The 22,341-nt window shown below is 43.7% G+C and overlaps 1 protein-coding gene and 1 long non-coding RNA gene across 2 annotated transcripts in view; both read left to right on the forward strand.

Moving 5' to 3' along the window:
* Positions 1-22,341, forward strand: part of LOC118226837 (sialoadhesin-like) — a 140,081-nt gene that overhangs the window by 543 nt on the left and 117,197 nt on the right. Inside the window, exons 2-6 of the mRNA XM_035416795.1 lie at positions 923-992; positions 1,308-1,667; positions 2,541-2,819; positions 5,340-5,609; positions 6,667-6,933. Coding sequence (XP_035272686.1) covers positions 953-992; positions 1,308-1,667; positions 2,541-2,819; positions 5,340-5,609; positions 6,667-6,933 — 1,216 coding nt within the window. The 5' untranslated portion in view covers positions 923-952. The remainder of the gene's footprint in view (positions 1-922; positions 993-1,307; positions 1,668-2,540; positions 2,820-5,339; positions 5,610-6,666; positions 6,934-22,341) is intronic.
* On the forward strand, positions 16,313-17,002 carry LOC118227348. The gene is made up of 3 exons (XR_004765257.1): positions 16,313-16,650; positions 16,855-16,873; positions 16,984-17,002. It is a non-coding gene; the product is annotated as an uncharacterized LOC118227348 (long non-coding RNA).

Below are 22,341 nucleotides of genomic sequence, written 5' to 3' on the forward strand. Positions count from 1 at the left end.
GCAAATTACTAGTGGAGATACTGTGGAGATATGACGTGCTTTTGACTCAAATCCTGTGTGGATCCCTGCTTGTACAACACATCCTTGCGTAAGATGTTTATTTTATTCAGATGCTGATCTTTCTGGGTGTACTAGGAAAGAGTAGGCTGCGTAGATTGATCACAACAGAGAATGGTGTCTTGGACTGCAATTAATTAAATAATGTTTTTTTAATCGGCTGCAGTCTGCATTAACTGTGTTGTGAGCCATGATACGGCTCTACTATGCAAGGAGCAGAGCTGGCACAGCCAAGAGCACTCTTTATATTTCCTGATTTTGGAAAGTTAAATCTTACATAAAACAAACAGTGAAAGTGTTTTTAAGACTGGTGTTCTTCATCATCAACACACGTGACAGGTCCAACCATAACCCACTTTCAGGAAAGGGGGGTGGGGGCAGGGAGCGCAGGGGGGCAGAGGGGAGGGGGGGTTTGCATCAAACCAGTGATCTGATGATCTTATTAGGAACCACAGAGCTGAGAATGACTCACTCACAGCTGTGGTACACCTACACCAAGACACACACAGGCATGCACACCTGCACACATGTGTATACTGTACAAAACACACACACGTACACACATATTCACACACACGTATACATGCATATGCATGCATATACACAGACTCACAACCATGCATACTCACACACACACACACACACACGTGCGTGCACACCCATACACACATATTCACACACATGTACCCACGTATATGCAAGCACATACAGGCACACACCCATGCATGCATGCCAACACATGCACACACATCTCCACACACATACATACGCACATGCATGCACATACACACACAGACATAGACACACACACACACACACACACACACACACTTCATAAGTGGGTTCACAGTGTCTTCTTTTCCAGATTTCTCACACTGATAAAGGAAGGTTCATCATGATCTCTTTCTGGGCCATGGTCCTCTTTCTGATTGGTGGTATGTACCTGCTACGACATCCCTGTCCCTTGCACGTTTCGTTATGCCCTTATCTCTGTCACTGACAAACTTCACTCGTAACCATTTTTTTCCCCAGTAGAAATCGGTCCTTGTTACTAGAAACCACGGTTTGACGAATGAACACAATAACTTCTGAGGATTATCTTTCTGCTGCAATCCAACAGTGCAATATTAAGAACAGAAAATTCCACTTTAGAGGCAGACTGACTGCTCTAATGGTTCCTATTTCTCTCTCTCTCTCTCTCTCTCTCTCTCTCTCTCTCGCTCTCTCTCTCTCTCCTTTTCTACCGCAAGACTCTGCTTGCAGTTTCAGTGAGATGACGGCGAAAGAGGGTTCCTGTGTGACGTTCAACTTCACTCTGTCCGGTATAGGGGATCCTGGGTACATTGTTTGGTTGAAGGACGCCGTGTGGAATAAGGAGGCAAATGATTATGAGGGCACGATCGTGCACAGCCTCAAACCTGACAAACACAACGCGAGTGAATTTGAAAACAGAGTGTCTGTGGGTTCCACTGGCAATTTACACAAATTGACCATCAGTAACCTGACACTGGAAGACAGCGGAAAGTACTCGGTTAGATACTATGATAAACCTTATCCTCCTTACACAGTGAAAAAGAGCAGCAAGCCTGAAATGAGTCTTGAGGTTCAGAGTAAGTTCTTTTGCAATGATATATATATATATATATATATATATATATATATATATAGGCCCCTTCATTTTCACCATCTAGTAGTTGTCTAATTGTCTACTGTATGAAAAGTATTTGTCTGGTATTGGATTTATGCTGTAGTCGTTGCAAAGACGCACAACCGGCAATCCAGAAGAAGCATGCTTCAGTTACCAACAGTGATGTATTTGTAAGGAATCTGTGTGCAATATAAATGCTGATAGCTGTTGTCCCTTAACCAGCTACTGGCAAAACTGTCAGCATTGTCCTCATTAGTATGCCAGATATAGGACTGATGATTTAAAACAGTTTAGAAACATTTCAGATATTCACAACCTGAAACCCTGAAGGGACACACTTCAAGGTTACCCACAGTAATGCTTTTGCTTATATTTGCAGATGGCTGCTATGTAATTAAGCTGGTTTGGTCTTATTTTGTTCTGGGCTCACTTAAACACAGATATCATCTCATTATCACCATGCGCATCTGCATTTATGTATTTCATGAGGGACTGTGTACAATTACTCACATTCACGATGGTCGTACGAGCCAGCCAAGAAGCCGCGCGTTGCTTTACAATGATAGGCCCCAGAGCAGAGGGGGCTGCACGCTTTCCTCAGACAAAGAAGCCCAGAACATGACAAAAATAGTCTTTAGGCAACTAAATAAATCCATCACAGATTAACACATGATGATGAAACTGATGATAATCATCATCATCATCATCTTCTTCATCATAGTCACCATCATCCTCATCTTAATCATCTTCATCATCATATTCATGATCGTAATCATCATCATCATCATCACCATCTTCATCATCATAACGATCTTCCCCTGTCGAACCTCTGCAGAGAACCCTTGCCAGGTCAGCGTAACAGGGCCGGAGCTGGTCCAGGCGGGGGCAGAGGTGATTTTGCGGTGCTCCACCGTGGGGCCCTGCCAGAACAGCCCCGAGTGGCGTAGCTCAGGGCCAGGCCTGGCCTCCAGTGAAGGCCCCGACACCCAGGGTGCGAAAACAGCCCAGCTGCGCTTCGAAGCGGACTGGTCACATGACGGGGTGGAGTTCTCCTGTTGGCCGTCGCCGAGCAACGAGGCGTGCGCCTCCAGAAACATCACGCTGGCCGTGGAATGTAAGCCACATAATTTTCATTTTTATTGTTTTACCCGCCGATGCTGCAATCTTCATATCAGAGACACCGAAGCTACGTTATACACATGACTGATATCTGAATTACCCACAATGCTGTTGATCCAGTCTCTGTGCATTTTTTTCCATTTTACAGAAATCTTTCTTCTTTTTTTATTTATTTATTTATTTATTTAGGATCCCCATTAGCAATACACAGTGTGCAGCTAATATCCCTTGTGTTCTGCATGATACATTTATTACGAAAAAAATGGCAACCTGTCATGTCTGTCCAGGGCTGCCCTGTATGTGCCAAAAATGTCATGTCCCTTATGTGACACCCATTGAGTATGACCTTGTGTCCCTGTATGTCCCACAAAGTTTTACCTGCTGTCGATTAGTTTGGGGAATGCACATGCCAGGCCAAGAACATCATCAGCGCTCAAAACTCCACCGCTCTCCATGTAGACATCTTGTGTGAGTGCTGTATTTAGAGTCCCAGTGCTCTCCGTGTAGACGTCCTGTGTGAGTGCTGTATTTAGAGTCCCAGTGCTCTCCGTGTAGACGTCCTGTGTGAGTGCTGTATTTAGAGTCCCAGTGCTCTCCATGTAGACGTCCTGTGTGAGTGCTGTATTTAGAGTCCCAGTGCTCTCCGTGTAGACGTCCTGTGTGAGTGCTGTATTTAGAGTCCCAGTTCTCTCCGTGTAGACGTCCTGTGTGAGTGCTGTATTTAGAGTCCCAGTGCTCTCCGTGTAGACGTCCTGTGTGAGTGCTGTATTTAGAGTCCCAGTGCTCTCCGTGTAGACGTCCTGTGTGAGTGCTGTATTTAGAGTCCCAGTGCTCTCCGTGTAGACGTCCTGTGTGAGTGCTGTATTTAGAGTCCCAGTGCTCTCTGTGTAGACGTCCTGTGTGAGTGCTGTATTTAGAGTCCCAGTGCTCTCCGTGTAGACGTCCTGTGTGAGTGCTGTATTTAGAGTCCCAGTGCTCTCTGTGTAGACGTCCTGTGTGAGTTCTGTATTTAGAGTCCCAGTGCTCTCCATGTAGACGTCCTGTGTGAGTGCTGTATTTAGAGTCCCAGTGCTCTCCGTGTAGACGTCCTGTGTGAGTGCTGTATTTAGAGTCCCAGTGCTCTCCGTGTAGACGTCCTGTGTGAGTGCTGTATTTAGAGTCCCAGTGCTCTCCGTGTAGACGTCTTGTGTGAGTGCTGTATTTAGAGTCCCAGTTCTCTCTGTGTAGACGTCCTGTGTGAGCGCTGTATTTAGAGTCCCAGTTCTCTCCGTGTAGACGTCCTGTGTGAGTGCTGTATTTAGAGTCCCAGTGCTCTCCGTGTAGACGTCCTGTGTGAGTGCTGTATTTAGAGTCCCAGTGCTCTCCGTGTAGACGTCCTGTGTGAGTGCTGTATTTAGAGTCTCAGTGCTCTCTGTGTAGACGTCCTGTGTGAGTGCTGTATTTAGAGTCCCAGTGCTCTCCCTGTAGACGTCCTGTCTGAGTGCTGTATTTAGAGTCCCAGTGCTCTCCGTGTAGACGTCCTGTCTGAGTGCTGTATTTAGAGTCCCAGTGCTCTCCCTGTAGACGTCCTGTGTGAGTGCTGTATTTAGAGTCCCAGTGCTCTCCGTGTAGACGTCCTGTGTGAGTGCTGTATTTAGAGTCCCAGTGCTCTCCGTGTAGACGTCCTGTGTGAGTGCTGTATTTAGAGTCCCAGTGCTCTCCGTGTAGACGTCCTGTGTGAGTGCTGTATTTAGAGTCCCAGTGCTCTCCGTGTAGACGTCCTGTGTGAGTGCTGTATTTAGAGTCTCAGTGCTCTCCGTGTAGACGTCCTGTGTGAGTGCTGTATTTAGAGTCCCAGTGCTCTCCGTGTAGACGTCCTGTGTGAGTGCTGTATTTAGAGTCCTAGTGCTCTCCGTGTAGACGTCCTGTGTGAGTGCTGTGTTTAGAGTCTCAGTGCTCTCCGTGTAGACGTCCTGTGTGAGTGCTGTATTTAGAGTCCCAGTGCTCTCTGTGTAGACGTTATGTAAGTTGTTTAACCATTGATTAAGTAAATTCTGATTGATTAAGAACTGATTAACTCAAGTGCTGTACAGCCCATGTCTCAAAAAGCCAAAACACACAACTGGGTCACCTGGAAATTTAGAAAATTTTGAAAAACAAAATAAAAGAAATCTTTTTGTATCTCTAAAGTATATGGCTGTACGCTGCAACATGTCAAACATCACAACAGCCCAACTACAATAAAGCAACGAGGCGTGAGAGGTCGTGGTGCAGCGCCAATATAGTCACGGGTGTTGTTAGGCACGAGGTGTGTGTGTGAGTGGGGTGCTGGGGGTCACGTGAATTTGAGAACATTCATTTGGGATCGCATCAGGAAAGATTCTGGGAACCCCTGGACTTAAATGCAACTTTTTACGAGGCAGGATGCCCTATCACAGCGGAGTTCTTTCCCCTGTTAATCAGTGTTGAAATGGGATTCGACGGGGGTGGGGGTGCGGGGTGTAAATTCGGCGTGTCTCTCTCATTTTCGCGGCAGATGCGCCCAAAGACGTCCGTGCGACGGGGAACCCAGGAGGCGAGGTGAACGAAAAGACGAACCTGGATCTCAGCTGCGAGGCTCGGTCCAACCCTGGCGTGGCCGCCTACACCTGGTTCATGCTGACGGGCAGGGGGGCGGAGGAAGTGGGCAAAGGCCGGGTTCTGACCCTCAGGTATCTGTCGGAGGCGCACACGGGACAGTACTTCTGCAGGACCCGAAACGAAATCGGGGAGGGGAACTCGAGCGTCATCAACGTCACTGTAAGATGTGAGTGCCTCTCCCTCACCTGTCCGCTCTATGAGGGCCTGTTCCAGTTATGTCACCTGCCTATCAACCTTTTAAGGCAGGGCTGACCCCACCCTGCTCCTGGAGATCTACCATCCCGTAGGTGGTGGATCTCCAACCCTAACGAAGCGCACCTCATTCAACAGCTAGAGATCTCATTGAGCTGCTAATCAGCAGAATCAGGTGTGCCAAATTAGGGTTGAAACGAAGACCTACAGGACGATAGATCTCCAGGAACAGGATCGGGCAACCCTGCTTTATGGTGTACTATCACAAATATGTGAAAATGTATGCATAGCATGTTCTGAACAGAAAATGTTAATGCTGATATAACAATCACTGCTGGTTATTAAATGCAATGGGGTTCTAAAACACTGGCTTTGAATTTAGAAAAAACATTCCAAAAAACCTTCAAAGTCGTCAAGCAGTTAATACAATGGCAGGAGGCATATATGCGGTAAATGTGATTTAAAGGGTTGCCAGCATTCTCCTGCAGCTCATGATGCAAGTGCATGTGTCGAGGGGATTGGTTATTCATCAGATCAACTACATTTCCAGCGCAAGCTAGCCTACATAACAGCCTGCATTTGTAAGGTCGTTCACAAGGGTGCTATCTGTCTGTTGGTTTGGTTCTTTAGTTACCTGCTTCCTGTTTCAGTGTATTGCTGTAATTCACTGATGGCAGGTAAATATGGACATACGGGACAGGTGGGAAAACCCATTTTTGGCTGAAATACTGGACGACCTTACCAACGCTGGGCTGTTGGCAACCGTGAATGTGAAACAAACGTTTTGCTGAATTCATACAGACGGATCCTTCAGTGTTTTCTTTTTTACACACTTAAGTACTTTTTTAATCAGACCTCAGTACTTTTATTCTTCAGTTCTGATAAATGTGTGAGTGAAACGTGAAATGGGTTCTGTGTACTTATATGCAGACAAATATGTAGCAGAGAAGCTGTGCTTTATTATTATTATTATAAGTACAAAAATATATTACTACATAAATATACTCATTCTCATTTCTGTCTCCGTCCAGATGGGCCCAGAAAACCAGTGGTTATTCACAATATGACCAGCAGGGGGCGGCCTGTCGAAGGAAGCGCTGTGGCCTTGATGTGCAGCAGTCAGAGCTATCCTCCCATCCGGAGTTACGAGTGGCATGTACAGAAGGACAACGCGGAAACTTTACTCAGACACGGGCAAAATCTTACGATAGGCTCCGACGAGGAAGGGATCTATTACTGCACCGCGGAAAACGAGATCTCAAGCAGCAGCTCGGACCCCATAGAGATACGTTTCGATCGTGCGTATGCGCCAAAGTTTGCTAAATCTTCTCTGCTCTTTACACATTACTATGTGCAGATAAGCTTTGGGTCACACGTTTTGAACGGGCTCTGATAAATTTCAAATACTTCAGATGCTTGTAAAAATTAAACCAATTCACGAAAGTGTACAATGAATATGATCCAAAGGACTCTGATAGAAATACTGTGTCACACGTACATAAGGTTGCCAGATGCCAGACGGTTTTGACCAGACAATATTAAATGACTGTTCCGAATAACTGATTGAAAATTGGCTGTAAGTTTGTACTGAAATCCATCTTCTATTTGCACTGTCAGACTGTTTGTCCTCCTTTCCTACTCTAAGCTTTAAGCTGCCCTGTCACCAATGTGGGCATGTGCATGCTGTCCACATTGGACACGTTTTAAATCTGGCAACCTTATGAGTCACCCATGTTTTAAAATTAACTCACAACCCCAGAGATGGAAGTTCACCACTTAACCCACCCAACCCCAATCCCACAGGATTTCATGCTATTTCCCCGCAATGACGATTATGCTACGTTAGTCAATATTTTTAATACCACAAAAAAAAAAGAAAAAGAATAAAAGTGACCAGAATTTTTCAGCAAGGAATCTTCTCTCCGTGTAGAGGTCCTGTCCGAGTGCTGTATTTAGAGTCCCAGTGCTCTCCGTGTAGACGTGCTGTGTGAGTGCTGTATTTAGAGTCCCAGTGCTCTCTGTGTAGACGTCCTGTGTGAGTGCGGTACAGAGACCACACCGTCCTGCTCGAAACTGGCCCAGTGCTCCGTTTCCCGGCCGTACGACCCGAGGACAGAGGCTCTTACCGCTGCAAAGCCTCAAACTCCGCGGGCTCGGGGGATTCCCCGGAGGTTACGATCACCGTTAACTGTGAGTCCGCCACAGCTGCTCATGTCATGCTCAGTGGAACGGCAGCGACATGGAGACGCGAGAACGCGAGAACACAAGAACACGAGAGTGTTTCGATGTCGAGCGCAGGCCGTCCAGCCCAGGATCGGCCTGTTCATGTTGTCCTGCCTAGCCAGTGTATTTGGTAAACAAATAATGTATTTCCTTTTTTTCCCCCAGATGGACCCAGAGGCACAAAGATTAGGGCCAGCTGTTGTCAGGGAGGGGTGAAGGCCGGCGAAAGCCTGACGCTCACCTGCGAGACTAACGCCCGTCCTGAGCCCAACGGCTACACTTGGTTCCGCACGATTACAGAGCCTGGTGGACAGAGGGGTCCAAGAAGGACCAAGGTGGCCGTGCCTTCTAACGGACAGTCTGACGGGCGAGACCTCAGATTCTGGCGCATCAGTGCAGGCGACGCCGGGGAATACACGTGCCAGGCCAAGAACATCATCAGTGCTGAAAAATCCACCGCTCTCCGTGTAGACGTCCTGTGTGAGTGCTGTATTTAGAGTCCCAGTGCTCTCCGTGTAGACGTCCTGTGTGAGTGCTGTATTTAGAGTCCCAGTGCTCTCCGTGTAGACGTCCTGTGTGACTGCTGTATTTAGAGTCTCAGTGCTCTCCGTGTAGACGTCCTGTGTGAGTGCTGTATTTAGAGTCCCAGTGCTCTCCGTGTAGACGTCCTGTGTGAGTGCTGTATTTAGAGTGCCAGTGCTCTCCGTGTAGACGTCCTGTGTGAGTGCTGTATTTAGAGTCCCAGTGCTCTCCGTGTAGACGTCCTGTGTGAATGCTGTATTTAGAGTCCCAGTGCTCTCCGTGTAGACGTCCTGTGTGAGTGCTGTATTTAGAGTCCCAGTGCTCTCCGTGTAGACGTCCTGTGTGAGTGCTGTATTTAGAGTCCCAGCGCATTGTGAATACTCAGCCTGTGACTGTTACAGCGAATGTCTGTGATTCATTGTCACCGTAGTTGTCTGTGCTCTCCAATCACCATCCGTTCTCTGCTCTTACTCTTTGACTGTTTTTTCTGCCCGATCACAGTTTGTGTTGTCATAATCTTCAGCACTGCCACAGTCTGCTGTGTTGTCTGTGCTGCCCTGTCAGTGTCTGTAGTGTGCTCGTCAGTCTGTTCTGTCACTGTCTGCGCTGCCCTGTCTCTGTCTGTGCTTCCCTGTCACAGTCTGTGCCGTGCTGTCACAGTGTTTTTCTGGTCTTGTTTTCACTGAAACCAGGTTTGCTTGTGTTATACAGAGTGACGTTACAGCGCTTTCCCTCCTCTCCTCTTCCTCACCCCCCACCTCACACGTCTTTGCCCAGGCTTACCGTCTCGGCTCTCATCTGTTTCCCCACCCACAGACGGGCCTACTGGCCTCACCATGTCCATGGATAGCGAGGTGAGAGAGTCCAGCCTGGTCACCATCCACTGCTCTGTGGAGAGCTTCCCTCTGTCCGAGCTCACCCTGACCTGGGCCCCGCCCTCCTCCGATCGCCTCTCTGACCTGTCCCGGTACCCCAAACTCCTCCAAGGAAAGTCCACGGACCAGCCAACACGCACCTCTCTCGCCGCCTCCTTCATCACGTCTGTCGAACACGCGGGCCGGTACACCTGCCAGGCCAGAAACTCTGAGGGCCTGAAAAAAACCACAAAGGAACTGGTAGTGTACTGTAAGTGGGCGGAGTCCCGAGATGCTAATGTCATGCTTGTTTCAGTTCCTTGTGCCTGGTGGCCCCGTTAGGGGTATCTGCTGGTGCGGTCTCCCCATCACTCTATCAGTTTGTAACAGGCAGTCCTGACCTTGCAAGTAGTTTTGCAACTAGCAGATAGCAACTGCTACCAGAGTAAGGGGAGATGCTGAGTGCGATACCCATGTTTGAAATATCTGCCGATTCATACTTCATAATAAAATAAGGGTTCACGCTCATGTTCTTGTTTAGCATGGTTTATATCTCTGTGCCACTGGTAAAGCAATGAATGCCTCCACCACTTTAGAGGCTTTGTGGTTGAGGCAATTGCAGATTCCGGGGGGCTGGTGGTTCCCAAACCTTCGAAGCCCGTGACTCCCTTGATAAGAAAGCAGATTTTCCCTGCCTCACCCTGTGTGAAGATACAGCACGTGTCTCAAAAAGCCAAAACACACAACTTGCTTTTTTTCATGATCAATAGTTTAAGGAGGCAAAGCCTTGTGAAATACTAAAACGCTTCTAATTTAAAGAAACATGCTAATACGAAATGCAAACATAATACATTTAAAATAAATTCATTTTAATAATATTTTAAAGCATGTTTTTAAATGAAAGGGTGAATCAGTAATTCCTAAACTGTGGGTCACAACCCTACATGGGGGTCACCTGATTTGAGGATGGGGTCACCTGGAAATTTAGACAATTTTGAAAAACAAAATAAAATAAAAATGTTTGTATCTCTAAAATATATTGCTGTACGCTGCAACATGTCAAACATCACAACAGCCCAACTACAATAAAGCAACGAGGCGTGAGAGGTCGTGGTACAGCGCCAATATAGTCACGGGTGTTGTTAGGCACGAGGTGTGTGTGTGAGTGGGGTGCTGGGGGTCACGTGAATTTGAGAACATTCATTTGGGATCGCATCAGGAAAAATTCTGGGAACCCCTGGACTTAAATGCTACTTTCTACGAGGCAGGATGCCCTAGCACAGCGGAGTTCTTTCCCCTGTTAATCAGTGTTGAAATGGGATTCGACGGGGGTGGGGGTGCGGGGTGTAAATTCGGCGTGTCTCTCTCATTTTCGCGGCAGATGCGCCCAAAGACGTCCGTGCGACGGGGAACCCAGGAGGCGAGGTGAACGAAAAGATGAACCTGGATCTCAGCTGCGAGGCTCGGTCCAACCCCAATGTGACCACCTACGCCTGGTTCAAGCTGACGGGCAGGGGGGCGGAGGAAGTGGGAAAAGGCCGGGTTCTGACCCTCAGGTATCTGTCGGAGGCGCACACGGGACAGTACTTCTGCAGGACCCGAAACAAAATCGGGGAAGGGAACTCGAGCGTCATCAACGTCACTGTAAGATGTGAGTGCCTCTCCCTCACCTGTCCGCTCTACAAGGGCCTGTTCCAGTTATGTCACCTGCCTATCAACCTTTTAAGGCAGGGCTGACCCCACCCTGCTCCTGGAGATCTACCATCCCGTAGGTGGTGGATCTCCAACCCTAATGAAGCGCACCTCATTCAACAGCTAGAGATCTCATTGAGCTGCTAATCAATAGAATCAGGTGTGCCAAATTAGGGTTGAAACGAACACCTACAGGACGACAGATCTCCAGGAACAGGATTGGGCAACCCTGCTTTAAGGTGTACTATCACAAATATGTGAAAATGTATGCATAGCATGTTCTGAACAGAAAATGTTAATGCTGATGTAACAATCACTGCTGGTTATTAAGTGCAATGGGGTTCTAAATCACTGGCTTTGAATTTAGAAAAAACATTCCAAAAAACCTTCAAAGTCGTCATGCAGTTAATACAATGACAGGAGGCATACATGCGGTAAATGTGATTAAGGGTTTCCAGCATTCTCCTGCAGCTCATGATGCAAGTTCATGTGTCGAGGGGATTGGTTATTCATCAGATCAACTACATTTCCAGCGCAAGCTAGCCTACATAACAGCCTGCATTTGTAAGGTCGTTCACAAGGGTGCTATCTGTCTGTTGGTTTGGTTCTTTAGTTACCTGCTTCCTGTTTCAGTGTATTGCTGTAATTCACTGATGGCAGGTAAATATGGACATACGGGACAGGTGGGAAAACCCATTTTTGGCTGAAATACTGGACGACCTTACTAACGCTGGGCTGTTGGCAACCGCGAATGTGAAACAAACGTTTTGCTGAATTCATAAAGACGGATCCTTCAGTGTTTTCTTTTTTACACACTTAAGTACTTTTTTAAACAGACCTCAGACCTCAGGTCTGATAAATGTGTGAGTGAAACGTGAAATGGGTTCTGTGTACTTATATGCAGACAAATCTGTAGCAGAGAAGCTGTGCTTTATTATTATTATTATTATTATTATTATTATTATAAGTACAAAAATATATTACTACATAAATATACTCATTCTCATTTCTGTCTCCATCCAGATGGGCCCAGAAAAACAAGGGTTATTCACAATATGACCAGCAGAGGGCGGCCTGTCGAAGGAAGCACTGTGGCCTTGATGTGCAGCAGTCAGAGCTATCCTCCCATCCGGAGTTACAAGTGGCACATACAGAAGGACGTCAACGCGAAAACTTTACTCAGATCTGGGCAAAATCTTACAATAGGCTCCGATGAGGAAGGGATCTATTACTGCTCCGCGGAAAACGAGATCTCAAGCAGCAACTCGGACCCCATAGAGATAAGATTCGATCGTGCGTATGCGCCAAAGTTTGCTAAATCTTCTCTGCTCTTTACACATTACTATGTGCAGATAAGCTCTGGGTCGCACGTTTTGAACGGGCTCTGATAAATTTCAAATACTTCAGATGCTTGTAAAAATTAAACCAATTCACGAAAGTGTACAATGAATATGATCCAAAGGACTCTGATAGAAATACAGTGTCACACGTACAGTGCAAGGTTGCCAGATGCCAGACGGTTTTGACCAGACAATATTAAATGACTGTTCTGTATAATTGATTGAAAATTGGCTGTTAGTTTGTAATGAAATCCATCTTCTATTTGCACTGTCAGACTGTTTGCCCTCCTTTCCTACTCTAAGCTTTAAGCTGCCCTGTCACCAATGTGGGCATGTGCATGCTGTCCACATTGGACACGTTTTAAATCTGGCAACCTTATGAGTTACCCATGTTTTAAAATTAACTCACAACCCCAGAGATGGAAGTTCACCACTTAACCCACCCAACCCCAATCCCACAGGATTTCAAGCTATTTCCCCGCAATGACGATTATGCTACGTTAGTCAATATTTTTAATACCACAAAAAAAGAAAAAGAAAAAAAGTGACCAGAATTTTTCAGCAAGGAATCTGCTCTCCGTGTATACGTCCTGTGTGAGTGCTGTATTTAGAGTCCCAGTGCTCTCCGTGTAGACGTCCTGTGTGAGTGCTGTATTTAGAGTCCCAGTGCTCTCCGTGTAGACGTCCTGTGTGAGTGCTGTATTTAGAGTCCCAGTGCTCTCCGTGTAGACGTCCTGTGTGAGTGCTGTATTTAGAGTCCCAGTGCTCTCCGTGTAGACGTCCTGTGTGAGTGCTGTATTTAGAGTCCCAGTGCTCTCCGTGTAGACGTCCTGTGTGAGTGCTGTATTTAGAGTCCCAGTGCTCTCCGTGTAGACGTCCTGTGTGGGTGCTGTATTTAGAGTCCCAGTGCTCTCCGTGTAGACGTCCTGTGTGAGTGCTGTATTTAGAGTCCCAGCGCATTGTGAATACTCTGCCTGTGACTGTTATCGATCTGTGATTTACTGTTGGAGTGTCTGTGATTCACCGCTATGGTCTGTGACCCACAGTCACAGCGAATGTCTGTGATTCATTTTCACCGTAGTTGTCTGTGCTCTCCAATCACCAATCACCCTCTGCTCTTACTCTTTGACTGTTTTATCCACAGCAACAGATATGAATGCAGTCCTTTTTACCATTAGACCTCCAACACTGGAAAGCCAGATTAGCACATCAAGTTGTTTCTCAGAGGAGTCACATCAGGCAGAAAGCACAGTTTTTTTTTTTTGGTTTTTCTCGATTATGTTACATTGCCAGGTGGTAGTTCAATATAATGGGTAAAGAACTGGTCTAGCAAACTAAAGGTTGCGGGTTTGATTCATGGGTGGGGCACTGCATTGCACCCTTGAGGAGTGTACTTACTCAACTGCTTCAGTATTTTTCCAGATATATAAATAGGTACAATGTAAAAAAGCCAAAGTAGAGTAACTTTCTTTGGATAAGGATGTCTGCTAAAGCCCATGGGAAAAAAATGTAAAATTATTTGAAAGGCTAACTTTTCTCCTAAAATCTAAATCTAATGATTTTTTCCATTTTTCTATAATCTGTACATGACTATAAAAAAACCAGTACAAACTATTTTTTGGCATTATGGGTCAAACTATGTCAATTAGTTGTGTTTCTCCATATTTCATTACATTACATTACAGGCATTTAGCAGACGCTCTTATCCAGAGCGACGTACAACAACTGCATATATTCCATATACAGAGGAATCTGTATCATACTATTGTTATATGTGTGAAACTGTGATATTAGTAACTGTGGATGTGGATCCTGTGTTCAGACATGCCTCAGATCTCTGGCTCTGGGAGCTGCAGCAGAACTGCAGCAGAGATCGGCTGCTCCTGTGAGAGCAGTGGGAATCCCTCTCCCAGCATGGAGTGGCGTGTGTCTGGACTGCGGGTCACTAACTCTACTGAGAGAGTCATCAGGGAGGAGCAGCTGGGGAACACAGGCCTGAGGAGCTCCCTCACCATGCGCCAATCACAGGGAGACACGCCCACTCTCCTCTGTGTCAGCACCAACACTCTCGGCAACTCCAGCCTCCAGCTCCACCTCCCGTCACCACAGCAACACTCAGGTAAATGGAAGTACATTTCTTTTTTTAGCATATTTATACATCACACACTAATATACAGAGGTGCAGATTTGACGGTTTTATTTAAGGGTTTGTAAAAGTGCTGATGATGACGCTGTAACTGTGCTAATATGTTTTCTTCTTTTCCTCCAGCAAGTGACATTATTTTTAGGTCATTGTATTGGTGGGCAGGGGTTCATTTGATATCCCACGCAAAATGTACTTTGTTCCATTTTGTTTTTGGAATACATTCAGCTTTTGAACGGCAGGTTCTAGAATACCACAATTTTTATGTTCCACGCGATACCATTCTTCAAATGCATACATGGTTGAATAATTATTTCAGTAATTCATAAGTTCATTAATTTATTAGTGGATATTTACTAAAGTAATAATGCATGTATTATCTTAGAGAGAATGGAAAGAATGCAATACATTTTGCGGACTGTGTCTCCACTGTAATTAGGTGAACATATACATATATTTTTTGAAGACTGTTTTTCAGTATGTAACTGACATGTCCTTCATGCAGGTTTTGGCATTACCTCACTGCTGATTGGTGCAGGTGCCAGTGCTGGTGCCATGATGATGATATGCTTCATAATGCAGCTCATTCTAAAGTAAGAGAAACTGGGGCCTATAAAGTCAGTGTCAGTGTGAAGGGAAATTTCACTGTAATTCCATGTTATTGTATTATATTACTCAACCCCACTGCTGCGGTCATCATTTTTAAACTGAGCTCATGTAGATGTGTCCCTGTCCCACATCCAGAACAGGCCTCTAAAACTCCACGTGTTTCTATGACACAAAGAGTGAATGTGGCAGATTGGCTCAGAAATTGAGAGGTATTTTCATGAGAATGGAAATTCACGACCTGAAGAATCAAAATATTGTAACTGGCACTTTTCAAGCCAAATCATTTTATCTGTGGACAAATCCATGTAAACAATCGGTATTCTGTATTCTGCAGAAGGGGAGTCACTTCACACAGCAAGGTGTGTGTTCAGAAGTCCCACAGAGGGGCAGTCCCTCTGAGCATTTCTAACGTTCATATCACATCACATGGTGTTTCAGGTTCATCTTAGCCAATCATCATTTGTTTTATGTTCACTGTTCTCCTAAATAAGGTTAACAGGGTTAGATTTACTGCTGGAAAGAGAGAGAGAGCCACCCCCCCCCCCCCCCCCCCCCCCCACACACACACACACACACACACACACACAACAAAGCAAATCAGCCATTATGAACTATGGGCAATATTGATTCATTACTGATCAGTCATGTTAATAAAAAATATGAACATCAATAAAACGTTAACATATGAACTCCAGCATAGCATTAAAATTTGATGTTCATGGAAAGTTCCCCTTTAACCTTTGGTGGAATCTATCAAGGATATTTGATTCAATAAGATTGAAGGTCATACATTCAGACAGACAGCTCATTAAAGTGTTACCAACATTTTTCTGCACCCTGACTAATCCAGTGGAGATGTGTTGTTTATTTCACTATGACCTACAATTCTGTAGGTTTCCAGTTCTGTTTATGACGTTGTTTCTACTTTATTGGACACAGTCCACAGACTCTCTTACTCTGGTTTTGTATGAAGTTGTGCATCTAGAATCTGTAAGACCTGAATTTGATTAAATAGAATTAGAGGGGCAGAGTACTCTGGCTTTTATGAATAGTTTAAAATTAGGAGATCAAGTTCTTACCCTGATTCTAGAACACATTTTCACTGTTGGATATCTGTAAACGAGTGAAGTCTGATGATGTCTTTTAACAGGGCCGGCCTTAGGATTTTGGTGGCCCTAAACAAATCTGTTTGAGCGGGGGGGGTGGAGGGGGGGGGGGGGGGTGGGCAGTTTGCTTGGTAAAATCCTCCTTATATTACATTGTTATGAAATGTTCTGTTGCCATTCCGTTTAATTTATAGCTCTAGTTCCACAATAGGGGATGAATAACGTAATTAGGAAAATATCGTTATTTACCTTAGATAAATATTGGATCGTGTGGCACCCCCCTCGTGGTCGTGTGGCCCCCCCTAGCGGTTGTGGCCCTAAACAACCGCATAGATCGTTTATGCCACGGGCCAGCCCTGTCTTTTAAATAAGTCTTTTAGGCATGAATGAGGTCCAATCATCATGATTAAAATCATCATGTTTTCTTTTCAGAATTAAATTTCAATCCACTGTTACTTATTATCATCATAGGACTTATTTGTCTGTATGTGCTGACTGTTGGATTCTGTATCCACAAAAATAAAAGGTACAGTCATCTTGATCCTACTGCTGATAAAATATATCATTACCATAGTCTCTGACCAGATACTGAGAGGCAATTATGCTTTCAGTAAAATATTTTAAAAGTTGAAACTATCCCATCCAGTAAATGCATGCGGCTTGCAGAGACATGCTGGATAAGCAGAGGCAATAACACATTCTCTCTCTACTCTGATTTCCATGTCTCCAGGTTGTCTAGAAGACTGAAGGTGAGTCTCACCATCCTTTCCTCTTCTTCCTCTTCTGAAACACTCTGCAGCTCAGCCTGATTTCACTTCTATTTTACATTCACACCATCTGTGTGTCTTTTCCTTTAAAGGGAGGGAGGGACGGGGACACATATGCCAGTCTGCAGCTCCCCAACATCAGCCCTGACTATGACGTGCTGCAGGTGAGCAAGTGTGATACAGAGAAATATACACCAGGGGGCGCCACTACGCTCATATTTATGAAAACTCATATTTATGAAAATTAAATGTATGCAGATTCCCTCAGTATCAGAGACGTGTGTAGTAAAGACAGGATTAGATCTGCATTTGTCTTTAATCACTCAGTCCAAACAGAGGTGAAGACCTCCCAGACTCACCTGAAGTGCTCTGTAGAGTCACATTTGACTGGATTCCATCAACATTTGCCCTTAATGTTGATGCAAGAGCTATTTGTTCTTTTAAAAAAATGGAAGTCTTAAGCCATCACAGTGAAGCCTCCAGACTAAGGCTGAATCCACTGATCCTCCAACAAGTTCACTTGGCATCGCTCTCACCTCCCACAATCGATCGCTTGCGGGCATAGTAAAATTTTAAATGGGGGATAATATACAAGTCAGATCTTTAATCTGATTGGTTATCACACCATGTTCCTCATCCCACTGGTCACTTTGTTTTCTTACCTCTTGTCGCTACCTATCCCAACATGCCTTACAGACGCAAAGAATTGTCTCTCATTGACAATGAAGAGAGGCGATTATAAATTGGCTTCTCGTCGGAGGATATGTGCCTTCACTGTTAAAATTCAAAGAATGCATACATAATTGGAAATATTTTTTTAATTTTACGAGTTTATGCAGAGTTCATTTTGTAATAAAAATAGTTTTGTCTTTCCACTTTTTCCTGTATGCAGCTCAGCCTGATTTCACCTCTGTTTTACATTCACACCATCTGTGTGTCTTTTCCTTTAAAGGGAGGGAGGGACAGGGACACATATGCCAGTCTGCAGCTTTCCAACATCAGCCCTGACTATGACGTGCTGCAGGTGAGCAAGTGTGATACAGAGAAATACACACCAGGGGGTGCCACTATGCTCATATTTATAAAAACTCATGTTTATGAAAATGAAATGTATGTAGATTCCCTCAGTATCAGAGTTGTGTGTAGTAAAGACAGGATGAGATCTGTATTAGTTTTTAATCGCTCAGTCCAAACAGAGGAGAAAACCTCACAGACTCAGCTGAAGGGCTGAAATTCTCTTTTCTTGCCCTTAATGTTTATGCAGAAGCCTTTTGTTCTTCTCAAGAAATGGAAGTCTTAAGCCATCACAGTGAAGCCTCCAGACTAAGGCTGAATCCACTGATCCTCCAACAAGTTCACTTGGCATTGCTCTCACCTCCCACAATCGGTCGCTTGCGGGCATAGTAAAATTTTAAATGGGGGATAATATACAAGTCAGATCTTTAATCTGATTGGTTATCACACCATGTTCCTCATCCCACTGGTCACTTTGTTTTCTTGTTGCTACCTATCCCAACATGCCATGCAAACGCAAAGAATTGTCTCTCATTGACAATGAAGAGAGGCGATTACAAATTGGCTTCACGTCGGAGGATATGTGGCTTCACTGTTAAAATTCAAAGAATGCATACATAATTGGATATATTTTTTAATTTCACGAGTTTTTGCAGAGTTAATTTTGTAATAAAAAAGGTTTTGTCTTTCCACTTTTTCTTCTTCATATGAACATAGGCACTGCCCTGAGACTATGCCGGTTCGTGCACTAAGGTGTTCCTTTAAATAACCATGAACCTGTGTGTGTGTGTGTGTGCGTGTGTGTGTGTGTGTGTGTGTGTGTGTGTACGTGTGCTGTATATGTTAGGTAAAAAACAAGCATCAGAAAGACACAGGGACTACACAAGATGAGAACGATGATTACCAGAACCCTGAAGATGGAAACAGACCAGATTCAGGGGCTAATTAAAAATGTGAGCATGTTGTGTTTCTTTTAAAGCTGATTTATTTTTGTTTTAAAAACAAAACAAAAAAAACACCGAATGTTGAGGGTAATTTCTATCTATCTGTCCTAAGAGCATTTTTATGACTTGCAGAGATGTTTATTTAGTATTTATCATGGAGAATAGAATTTAGTTTTTTTCATTTTTCATTCTTTTTACAGAATGACTATTTTTGTACACTTCACTTGCATCTCTTGTGATTTAATGACTGTATGCCATAGGTTGTCGTGTAAATTCGGCTGCTGTCTGTTTTTGAGAACACCAAATCAAAATTGCATCCTCATGGATTTTCAAAGAATGTTACATTGTGCTCTAGGGTTGTTACACGTTTTTTAAAAAGTCCCTTGTCCCTCTCCTGAATTCGGAAAGCTGGTTTTCAGTCATTCTCCATCTTATGGTTGGAACAGTCTGCTGAAAAGCTTAAAAGAGAAAGACTAATATCAATTGCTGATTTCAAACATGGAATTCATGACTCAGGGACTGACGTATGCTCCTGTTTTTAGCCTCTACTCTGCTCTTTAATTTCTATTATACTATTGTCTCACTGCACATTTGTTGTTTGTAACTTCATCGGCAACTGTCTTAATGGGTAACTCTGTATTTTATGTCAGGTACCCCTTGTAAAAGAGATATCAATCAGAATGGGGTGCTGCTGGTTAAATAAAGATTAAATAAATATTAAATAAAGATTAAATAAATATTTAATGAATATTTGCATCCTGGTGCAGTGCCTCGTCTTTTTTCCTGTCTCATTCGGACGTTTCCCTGTTGCAGTGGCGGCTGGTGATAAAAAGTTTTGGGGGGGCGCAGTTTTGGGGGGGACAAATAAACTGAAGCAGCATTTCATAGCTCAGCAAAAAAAAAAAAGAAATCTAAAAACACAACAAACTGTAATATGGCCTAAACACTGGCCAGTAGCACTACTTGAACATATTTTGCTACGTTTCATCTTACCAGGAGTGCTATCTACCCATCCGGGTAGTTTTTCTGAGATTTTATGTCATGTGTTAAACTTTCTGTTTTCCTCTATCTTTCTCTCACTCTCATCTCTCTCTCTATTTCTCTCTCTCTCTTCCCCACTTATTCAAAGCACTGTGCTTTTGCATGTATGATGAAAAAAAGTTTATTTTTCAAAGTTTTTCTGACCCAAGTTAATTGTACTTTTTTTATTGGCAGAATTAAAAAAGGGTCTGTTGAGTGAGAGACTGAAAGGACCTTTTACTGTCTTGCAAAGAGAGCTGGGGGAGAACAGGTCTTAAACACAAGTGCATTCATTTACAGTCTTTTTGAAGTTGTATATAAAATAAGGGCAGGACTAAATGAGGCATGTGTTTTTTTTATTTTTGCTGTAAAATTAAGGAAAGAACAAACAAAAATCAACTTCTGTTCCATAGCAATTTGAATTATGTACAGTAAAAAGTGTTACTCTAACAGGATATATGTTGTCAAAAAGGGATAAAATGTATTTGCTGGTTTGACATTGAACATTTGTTTAAGTGTACAGGTGTGGATTTACTGTTCAAAAATAATCAAATTCTGATTTGATTATAAACTGTCTACTAAAACTGTCTAGGTTCATATTAGAAGCTTTCTTTGAAGTAAAAAAAAATGTTTTTAGTTTACTTGATGACCGCTATTGTGCTCCCATATCTAATTACATTTATTACGATTGCTTTGACTTATTTTGCACAACAGAGTTTCAATGTGCAAAACTCTTAACACAGAATGCTATACTGTTCATTTTGGGTTCAAAATGTAATATAGCATGCAAAATAAAAACACCAGTGTCAAATCAGAGAATATTATATGCAAAAGTTTGTCACAGCACCAGAACATTAGATATTTCAAACAATGAAGTTAAATCATTGCTGCACTTTCAATATACAACAGTCACCATCAAATAATGCTGCCAAACACAAAATCCTTCTGATCAAAAACGAGTTTGAAAGCGTTCTTCCTAACGCAAAATGCTATACTCCTAATCTTGGGCTCAAAATCATATAATGCATGCACAATAGAAACAACTGAACCAAATTAGATTGTATTTCATGCTAAAGTTTATCATAATGTAGCGTTCGGCGCGAAAAAAAGAGGCGGAGACGGGGTTGTCCGTTTCCGAATTGCGGAATTTTTCAGCAAGGAATCTGCTCTCCGTGTAGACGTCCTGTGTGAGTGCTGTATTTAGAGTCTCAGTGCTCTCCGTGTAGACGTCCTGTGTGAGTGCTATATTTAGAGCGGAGCTTCACTATATTGCAGACATCTCTTACTAACAGTTCTAAAGATCTATCCCGTTCGATCGGGCGAACAGCTCTTTTATAGCCCTGGGACGCCCCGATTGGCTTAATTCGCTGCCCTCGGTGCACCAATCACCGGACATTAGCGAGAGCCAATCGCAACATCAAGCACAAAATAACAACAACACAAAACTATCATTACTTACAGCGATATTCATAGCGACATTAACAACACTACTGTACACAAGCGTAAGGGTCCAACGATCACAAATACAACGAAGTTAGCTAGCGCTACATAAGCGACTATTAACAGGCTATGCACATTTAATAACAACACAAACACGATCATGCATTTACAAATATTTACAGCTAGCTACAATAACGGAGGCGAGATCGCCACAATAGTGTCAGAACAGGGCATATGTTCATGTAGAAGTTTTTAATTATTTAATTATTGGTGCATTTTCAAATACAACGGCCTTATGAAATAATGCGGTCAAACACAAAATACTTGTTAGAAAAAAGAGTATGCAATGGTCATTTCCCTCATAGGTACTTGAAATTATGTACAGCAAGCACCCCCTGTGATAGACTGCAGTATAGCGCTTGTGTTTTTATGAAAGACAAACAAAATATTAGATTAGATTATATGAAGTTTAATCATTAAAGAAAAATCATACAGTAATTCAGTACTGTAAACACAACTGTATTGTACAGTAAAACCAAAAATAGTAAAAGCAAAAACAGTTACAGTAACAACAAACTTTACCATAAAGTACAACAAAAAAATCTGCTTTTTGGTGCTTAAGCAGCATTTTGCCTCTCCGCTGCATTTGGCCACAGAATTTCGTCGACGTTGCATCTGATGTCTTCGTTGGCAAGATAGTGCTGGTAAAATCTTTTAGAGTGCCTTATCCACCCCTGACACTGCTGGGCTGTAATGTCATCGCATGCCTCATCCATGGCCTGAAGGAGCATTGCCTGCTCATATGGACGCCTATTGTATACCTTCCACCTCCAGGCCGAGAAAAACTCCTCGATGGGGTTCATAAAGGGGGAGTAAGGTGGAAGGAATTTTGATCGGAACTCTGGATGGGCTGTAAACCGGTCTCGCACAGCCAATGCACGATGGAAGTTTACATTGTCCCAGACAATGATGAACACCATCAGAGCATTTGGCTGTAAGAGACGGTTGTACAGCCCATCCAGAAAATGTATG

The sequence above is a fragment of the Anguilla anguilla genome, chromosome 1 (genome assembly GCF_013347855.1).
Source record: "Anguilla anguilla isolate fAngAng1 chromosome 1, fAngAng1.pri, whole genome shotgun sequence".
NCBI lineage: Eukaryota > Metazoa > Chordata > Actinopteri > Anguilliformes > Anguillidae > Anguilla > Anguilla anguilla.